At 64.2% G+C, this 8,061-nt stretch overlaps 2 protein-coding genes across 2 annotated transcripts; both read right to left on the reverse strand.

Moving 5' to 3' along the window:
- Window positions 1-900: 900 nt before the first annotated feature.
- LOC142358146 (uncharacterized) lies at window positions 901-3,850 on the reverse strand. The gene is made up of 6 exons (XM_075409607.1): window positions 3,774-3,850; window positions 2,946-3,065; window positions 2,600-2,705; window positions 2,094-2,242; window positions 1,667-1,807; window positions 901-1,517 (listed from the first exon to the last, which is right to left on the reverse strand). The coding sequence occupies exons 1-6, from the start codon at window positions 3,813-3,815 to the stop codon at window positions 1,164-1,166; spliced, it is 912 nt and encodes a 303-aa protein (XP_075265722.1). The 5' UTR covers window positions 3,816-3,850; the 3' UTR covers window positions 901-1,163.
- A 513-nt stretch (window positions 3,851-4,363) lies between these two features.
- Window positions 4,364-6,315, reverse strand: LOC142358145 (uncharacterized). Its single transcript, XM_075409606.1, has 3 exons — window positions 5,795-6,315; window positions 4,909-5,426; window positions 4,364-4,590 (listed from the first exon to the last, which is right to left on the reverse strand). Exons 1-3 carry the CDS (start codon window positions 6,313-6,315, stop codon window positions 4,364-4,366), a joined length of 1,266 nt encoding a protein of 421 aa, XP_075265721.1.
- Between the last annotated feature and the right edge of the window lie 1,746 nt (window positions 6,316-8,061).

An 8,061-nucleotide genomic window follows, 5' to 3' on the forward strand; every position in this document is an offset into this window, starting at 1 on the left:
TTTTAGAGTGGGAAACGTACGCCTACTGGGAGGGAGGCTCATCTCATGACAAGCTATACAAGCAGCAGGCGTAGACAGCCTGCAGCTTGAGCACGAGTCTGAGGTGCGGTTATAGGAAAGCCACTGGTAGATCGCTGACGTTCCCCACAGTATTCCTTTGTTTTACAATTTATAGGTCACTCAGATCACAAATTTATGATGGGCATGTGCGCCAATTATCCTCCCGGCCAATGGTAGCTGCCGTTGGGAGAGAGAGCCCTACACATGTAACACGGACTGTACTTCAAAATGCGCTTGGCCATGTCGGCACGATCCTCCGGGCTGCCGCTCGTCCCTCTCTGTGTTGTCATAGCGCTTTGGAATCTGAGCACGCACCTGTCGGCCTGCCGAGGTAGGCAGTGTGAGCCCTTCCGTGTTTCCCAAGCCTTCATCACTACTCCTGACTGCGACCCTCACCTCGTTCCCTCGGCTTTCTCGCTCATAATCTCCAGTCCTCCTGGCTGACCACTTTTAAAACTGTGGTCTCCGGCCGCCCTTGGTCTCTGCCCCCCGGGCCGCCCGCCCCTCTGAAGCAATATCGGGACCTAAGGCATCATGGCTATGCACACCGAATGCCTGTGATAACACCGGCCAGGTGTCACATGGGGCCCTGCACTGTGGCGGCATGGCCGTGACTGCACACCCTCTTGTGACGGCCTCGCTGTCTGTGAGCCCACAAGCAGCCACAACCCAATGCAACTGTGTTGTCGGGAACAGCTAGTCTCAGCAGCTGGGCCCCACACCCGGCCGTGTTTGCAGCTCACATCTGCATCGCGGGACTGCTGGTAATTACACAGTGCAGCGGCATAGCGCATGCAGCCCCGTGTTGCTCTGTCAAGCACAACTGCCATGGCCTGGCTACAGGCCATGCTGGGTCTACTCATCAACACAGTTTCAAGGCATGTCAAGCCTCCTATTATTGTCTGTCTGTATGCCTACGTGCGATCGACACGCAATCTATACATGGAAAGAAAGGAAACAATTCACATAAGGTCTAACCGCCCGCCCGCCGGCAGCACCACAATCCCTGTGATAATTGATCAAAATTGTGCTGCGCGGAGCGATCAAAGTGACAACGCGTGGAGCAGCGTCTCTGCCGCCAAGAGCCACCACGTGCTCTGCCTTCAGCCCTCTTCTTGGTCCGTCTCTTGATCCTGGTCCATATCCTGCAGCGCCTCTGGGAGTTCCCACGTCATGAGGGGGACGTTCCCTGCGTTGGCAATGGCAACAGTGGTGGCCTCCGAGGGCGAGAGCTCCGCGATGGCCGCGCGGGCGGCCTGGGCAACCTCCGGGGAGGTCTCGGACTCGGTGAGGCGGAGGAGGGCCGGCATGAGGCCGAGGCTGGCGAGGTACACGTGAAGGTCCTCCATGGGGAGCGACAGCAGCAGCCTCAGCAGGGCGAGGGCGTAGGCTTGGTCGTACTCGTTGCCGGCCACGAGAACTTGCACTAAAGGAGGAGCGATCCCCGCTGTGACAATCTGGACAGCACGACCGCAGGAGAGGCAAAGGAGGGAGGGCCGTTAGCAGGGCTTTGCAACGGCCCGGTGCCGCCCCTCAGGCTGACGGGCGGTGCAGAGGAGTGCAGGGCAGGGCCCGGCAGGAACATGGAGAGGTCAGTCATGCCTACCTCAATCATGGCCGGGCCGTTGTCCACCACGAGGTTGTGGAGGACAGCGATTATGTTCCCCACGAGGGTGTGCCGCTGAGCACTGTGGGGGAGGGTGAGATGCGGCGGCCACTGCCTGCCCGGCGGATCCGCGTCCACCACCTATGGTGGCCGCACAGACCAAGGGGTGAGATACACAGGGGAAGGGAGGGAAAACGAGCGGGAGCCGAGACAACTTGGGTGAGGAGGCATGGAGGCCAGCACAGGCAGACACGCGTCCCACAGCAGACGGTGACCTCCACGGAGTGAAGGCTCATACGCAGTGCTACGGGCAGGCTTTGAGGGCAGAAATTGTGTCAAGGGCTGTTACCATGGTGTGCAGGTGGGCAATCCGGGTCAAACACACACACACACACACACACACTTTCTTGCCGCTGGCATGGCGCACCTGTGGATCCATCGATGAAGACATTTCCCAGTCCTCGGGCTGCTCCTGCTCCTGCGCGCTCCCCAAGTTGTCTGTGGCTCCCACGAGGAGGCCGGCAAGGTGTGGGAGGATCCCCGTGCGGATGATCTTCTGCCGGTTGCCCGATGAGGCTGGACATGCAGCAAGGCAAGCGAGTATGGAGCGAGTCAGCTCTCGTGCGTGCGTGCGTGCGTGCGTCCGTCCATCTCTCCATGTTTCCATCTCTGTGTCTGTCCATCCAGACGTCCGTCCGTCCGTCCGTCCGTCTGTATGTGTGTGTGTGTGTGTGTGTGTGTGTGTGTGCCTCCCTATACATGGCTTCCGCCTGTCAGCCGCCCTCAGCCGGCATTAGCCATTACTCTCTCCTCTCTTCCATCCAACCGTGACAGGCGGCTGCACCGACTCGTTTCACTGCCGCCCCAGCGCAACTTCACCTCGACATGACAAGCCAGCATCAAGCAGAGGACTAGTGCTGAGCTGACATTCACCTGAGAGGTTGGCGAGGAGGGCAAGTGCGCACTCCGCGGCGGCCGGCCACGGGCAGTGGATGAGACCGACAATGTTCCGAAGGCCACCGGACAGAATAATATCCTCCTGCGGACCGACAGACCACACCAGACACGGCCGAAACATCAGGTATGGAGCGGGGCCGCGGTTGTCCAGGGGAGGGTGGAACGGACCTGTGTGGTGGCCATCATGCGGGGGACGGGATGGAGAGGGAGGGTGGCCCCGCGGGTCGAAGAGTAGGGGGAGGGAGGTGGACCCCCATCAGAGAGAAGGGGACGGAGGGTTTGCGATACTCTCTGGGCAGGGCATCGTGTGAGAGGGCGAGACCTGGTTGGATACACTGTGGACTGCGAGGGTAGCCAGGCAGCCAGCGACGACCAGAGCTTCCCCTTCGGTTGGTTCCTCGAGCAGCGCAACAAGCAGAGGGATGGCGCCTGCCTGGGCCACCTGCGCCGCGCATGGCAACAGCAGTCGGGGTCAGCTCCGCTGTGCAGGCAAGGGGAGGGGAGGGGAAGGGGAGAGAATGGAATCGAGGCGAGACGGAGTGCCGGAGATAGGGACGGAAGATCAGGAGCCATGGGCGAGGGAGAGGAGGGGGGAGAGAGGTAAACCGCAGAGCAAGGGAGGAGGAGGGCAGAGAAGAGGAAAGCGGAGGGCGAGCAAGGGAAGAGAGCGGACCGGAGGACACAGTGCGAGGGGAGGCAAGGTGCAAGTGAAGAGGAGACGACAGGGGACGGGAAGGTGGGGAGTGCAAGGAGAGGGCGAGGAGAGACGTGCTGCAGGCAAGGTGAGGGCAAGAGGCGGGGCGAGAGGTGAGGTATGGCGGGTCGAAAGGAGCAGAGAGGAGGGAGTGGGAAGGGAAGGGGTGGCAGCGGTAGGTACTGAGAGGAGGGGGAGGGAATGAAAGTCGAGGCCAGGAAGACGAGACGAAAAACGCAAGCGGAGAGGCACGGCATGGCCCTGGGGATGCGGGGTTTGAGAGAGGACAAAACATGCCTGAAGGGAGAGTGAGGCTCGAGAGTAAAGGGGCGGACGACAGCAAAGAAATAGGGGCCGGGGAAAAGCTCGTCCAAGGAAAGGGCAATAAGCCCAAACCAGCTCCGGAACGGTGCTGTGCAGCGTGGCCGTGTGAGTTGGGACGAGCGAGGCGGTTACCATCATGCGGCCCTCGTCAGACTCTGCCAGTGTCATCAGCATCCCGGCAGCGTCCGAGCGCTGCTCCGCCCATTGCATCCCTGGCAGGCGAAGGAGCAGCACAAGGTCCGGCACGGCGCCGAGCCTCCGCAGCAACTCTTGTGCCTCCGGCTCCTGCAAAGGCAGCAGGATCGTTGCCGTGGGGCATGGCATTCAGAGCACGCATGAGGCGATGGTGCAAGTGTGCATGGTGTGTGCGCATTGTTGTGCTGGCAGGCAGACAGAGGAACAGACAGACAGAATGCATGCATGGACATACAGACGGAATGGCGGACGGATGGACGGACGAACAGACGGACGGACAGACGGACGGACGGACAGACGGACGGGCAGACGGACAGACGGACAGTCAGACGGACGGGCGGATGGATGACCTGAGGGAAGGGGGAGGAGGGGCGTGCGCGGGGGGGGGGGGGGGGGGGGGGGGGGGATATACGAGGAATGGATCGAACTTTGCGGTGGGGAGTTGGTGGGGTGTTGCTGCAGCCAGGCCATGGGGATGCATACAGGGCAAGACACGTCCGGTCGCACCATAAAGGCGAGCTGCCACATCAATGACGCCGCCTGCCCGGCACACACTGCCCCGTCCCAGGTGCCGCTCCTCCCTGACAAGTGAGACACGAAGGAAAACCGTCAGAGCTGACCCCGGACGTGGTCCCGACGACACCCGGCGCCCGGCCGTTTTCTGTCGTGAAGTGTCCCTCCCCACAGCTCACAGAGCGGTAGGGGAGGGAGGCATCTTCGTGTCGCAGCAGCTGATTCACACCCGGTGCCGTGGCTGACGGGGAAAACAACCACAAGGGACGGTGACAGGAGAGAGACAGGGAAAAGGAAGCCAGGGCAGGCCTGAGCAGAGGTGAAGCGGTCGAACTGGAAAAGTGGAGGTGAATTGCAGGGCAGTGGGGCCAAGGGGAGGGGGAGGGGGAGGGTGGAGGGCAGAGCGCAGGGATGGGGCAGGGAGGGACGACGGGAAGAGCAGCTGAACCGCCAGGGGGGGGGGGGGGGGGGGATGGGACGCGGAACGGCAAAGACACACAAGAGGGCCAGCAGGGCATTGAGAGGGTGAGGGCTGGGAAGGGGGTGATGGACAGCTCACCGGGTCCTCCGTTGGCAAGCTCCGTCCTAAGAATGACCACCGCGGCCTCGAGAGCCCCTCCCTGCAGCGCAGCCGAGCGCGCCGCGGGGCTGCCGGTCACCAGCAGGCAGTCGAGCAGCGACGACAGCGCCTGCTCCCGGGCCTCCGTGTCCTTTGCCATTGCTGCCACCAGCTCTGCGCAAAGGTCGCCCACCGTCTCTGCCAGCCACTGCCTGTTGCTTTCGCCATCGTTGCCGCCGTCTGCTTGGCCACGCATCCAAGCGCTGCCCTGCCCGACGGACTGCCAGAAACCGTCCGCCACCACCTCGGGGTCGAGCCCCTGGCGGATGCTGGACGGCCAAGGAGGCGGCAGAGACTGAGGTGCGAAGGGAGGCTCCGCAAAACTCAGCATCGGATCGCACAAACCCACGATGATTGGCCCACTGAGGGCGGAACCGGAAGAGCTCGGGGTCGAGGGGCGGCGGTGCTCGGAGGTCGCGTCGGCCGCCGTGGGCTCTATGGCGTCCGGCGGAGCGTCCCTGAAGGGCAGATATCGTCCAAGGGTCACTCCGCATGGCGGCCAGCAGGGAGGGAGGGAGGCTGAGGACCCCCCGGGGGGGGGGGGGGGGGGGGGGGAAGGGGAGGGGGGTTATTGCTGGAGTTCAGCAGTCCAAGCATGTCTCTGCCGATTTTAGCGATACCACAGAATGACACAGTGGCAAAGCAATGAGAGGCCGTCAGGCGGGCGTGCGGGCGGGCCGAAAGAGGCAGAGAAAGACCGGTACGGACAGTGCTGCCGGGGGAAAGGGGTAAGAGGAAGGTAAAAGGGGGGGGGGGGGGGTGCAGAAAACCTCTGTCCAACAGTCACAGCACGGCCGGGCTGATCAGACAAAGGGTTTCGAAATACCTGCTGGCGGCGCCCCGGACATCCTCGCCCGCGCTATCCCTCGCTTCCCACTCCACCTCGCCGTGCGCTCCCAGGCAGTCTCCCACGTCGGGGCACTCCCCAGCGTCCCACCGGGAGGGGGGGTCACTGCTGCCCTCTGCCCCACCCCTCTCCCTGGTCCTGAGTGGCCTCAGCTCGGCCGCCACAGTGTCCACCAGCAGATCCGCGTCTGTCGGTGACTCCCCGTTTGGGATCTCGCCCAAGCGATGACGCCCGCTGCCCTCCGCCGGGGGCCGGGGGCGCGGCCCGGGGCGCGGCCGTGGCCGGATTACCGCGAGCAGAAACTCGAGGGCGGCAGCCGCGAGCACCCTTCGACCGGACCAATTCGGATGATTGTACGGCGGGGCAAGCTCTGCAAAGACTTCATCGGCCTCGGCGTCGCGGTCCCACGCGCCAGAGGTGCCCACAGATAGGTCCAATGGCTCGTTTGCCCAATCCGCTGTGTCCTCTGGGGAGATCGGGCGGCAGCCAAACACAGCCATGCTTTCGCCCGCCGAGTCCGCGGCCTCGGTGGACCAAAGCGCGTGGAGCGCTGCCACGGCGTCCCTCTCTGCTGCGTCTGGGCCCACAGAGACCACCTGCAGGTGAAGGGCGGAGTGAGGGCAACCGGCAACTGTACAATGGGCCGGCGAGCGAGGCTGCGGCAGCAACTGCGGGGGGACCGAAAATCGGCTTGCATGCGTGCGTGTCCGTCCGTCCTTCCGTCTGTCTGTGCATGTGTCTGTCGTTCCACCTGTAGGCTGCCTGCCTGTCTATGTGTGTGTGTGTGTGTGTGTATCAGAAGAGCACGGGGCCCAGCCAAGGTAGGGCGATGCTTGAAGGTCAGGGCCGGGAGGGAGCCCGGGATGACTTTACTGCCAGTCTCAGACACTCGCCGGGCTGAGCCAGACGGAGTCAGAGCACAAAGGCGGGGTGGGTTGGCGGCGGGGACGGGACGGGCAACGAACTCGGAGGGCGGGCGTGCAGTGCGTCTCGTCGCCCACACAGCTGTGGAAGACGGAGGGGAGGGCTGTGAAAGGGCGGGTAAGCGCTCGCAGCAAGCAGGAGGACCGCGAGGGGAAAGGGGATGACAACGTCGGATGGAAGGAGGGTTGGGGGGGGGGGGGCTGAGAGGCGACGGCGACGGGAAGGGTGAGGGTGAGGGGAACCGACTGGGCTGGGTGGAAAGGCCCAGCCAGCGCTGAGAGCAAGAGGGGAGGGGAGGGGTGGGGTGGGGGACAGGCAGCCACGACAGCCTTGCCTGGCAGTCTTCAGGGACAGACATCAAGTGACCCCGATTCTCATTTTTCGCGGGAGAGAAAACGGTGGAAGGGAGAGGGGCGGTGCCCAGGGGAGGAAGGGGGGGGGGGGGGGGGGGGCGCTGACCTGCTCCTGAGTGCACACCTCAGGGTGTGAGCCAAGCAGTGCTGACTGGGGGGAGCTGCCCTCCGCAGGCCGCTGGTGCCAGGTGGGGACGAAGCCCACGAGGCGGGCAAGCACCCAGGCGGCGAGGCTCTGTGCGTCCGTCGTAAGCAGCAGCCGCTCCACGTGGGGTAGCAGAGAGGGGACGCTGTGTGGCTGCTCCCTGAGGCTGTCCGGCGTGGCCGACAAACACGCCTGTGGTGGCAAGCAGGGAATCCCCCCGGGGGCCAGGGAGGGGAAGGGAAGATACCGTTGAGACGCGGGGGTTTGAAGGCAAGCAAGGCATGGGCTGTGGTTGGGGCGTGCGCATGGGTGCAAGGAAGCGGAGGGGGCGGGGAGTGCAGGAGGCGGAGAGCTGAGGAGGGGTGAAGGCCCTGCTGGGAGGTGAGGAGGGGGCGGTCGGAGGGTGTGGGTGGGTGGGGGGTGGGAAGCCTTTGGACAGCCGTAGGGAACGACATGGTACGTGTGAAAGGCCAGCAAGGGGCAGGGCCATTCAACAAGAGTTGAATGGAGCAATCAGAGGAGCACGGCGCCAAGGGGGGGGGGGGGAGGGGGTTGGACGAGAGCGAAGGCAGGCATGGAGGCAGCGTCAGGGGCAAGGGCCGGGTGCCGGGGCTGGAGCCTGGCCGGCCTAGAGTGGCGGCAGCGGTGTGGGAGGCGGCGGGGGTAAGGGCAGGGGCAGGGGCAGGGCCAGGGCCGAGGGTGTGGGCAAGGGCAAAGGCAAGGGCATGCGCGCGGCTGGGGGCGGGGATGAGGGCGGGGTGGCGCCGGCTGCAAGGGTGGTGGTCGTGGCGCGGGCAAAGGCAACGCCGGCGTCAAGGGTGGGG

The sequence above is a fragment of the Convolutriloba macropyga genome, unplaced genomic scaffold, assembly GCF_964194025.1.
Source record: "Convolutriloba macropyga unplaced genomic scaffold, txConMacr16.3 SCAFFOLD_6240, whole genome shotgun sequence".
Classification (NCBI taxonomy): Eukaryota; Metazoa; Xenacoelomorpha; order Acoela; family Convolutidae; genus Convolutriloba; species Convolutriloba macropyga.

Coding starts and splice junctions, on each gene's coding strand:
- LOC142358146 (XM_075409607.1), bottom strand. CDS start 3,815: ATGCTGATGACACTGGCAGAGTCTGACGAGGGCCGCATGATG. Junction 3,066..3,773: donor CTGACGAGGGCCGCATGATG/GTAACCGCCTCG, acceptor TGCGCGGCGCAG/GTGGCCCAGGCAGGCGCCAT. Junction 1,518..1,666: donor ACGGCCCGGCCATGATTGAG/GTAGGCATGACT, acceptor CGTGCTGTCCAG/ATTGTCACAGCGGGGATCGC.
- LOC142358145 (XM_075409606.1), bottom strand. CDS start 6,315: ATGGCTGTGTTTGGCTGCCGCCCGATCTCCCCAGAGGACACAGCGGAT. Junction 5,427..5,794: donor GTCCGGGGCGCCGCCAGCAG/GTATTTCGAAAC, acceptor TCTGCCCTTCAG/GGACGCTCCGCCGGACGCCA. Junction 4,591..4,908: donor GCTTGCCAACGGAGGACCCG/GTGAGCTGTCCA, acceptor TTTCCCCGTCAG/CCACGGCACCGGGTGTGAAT.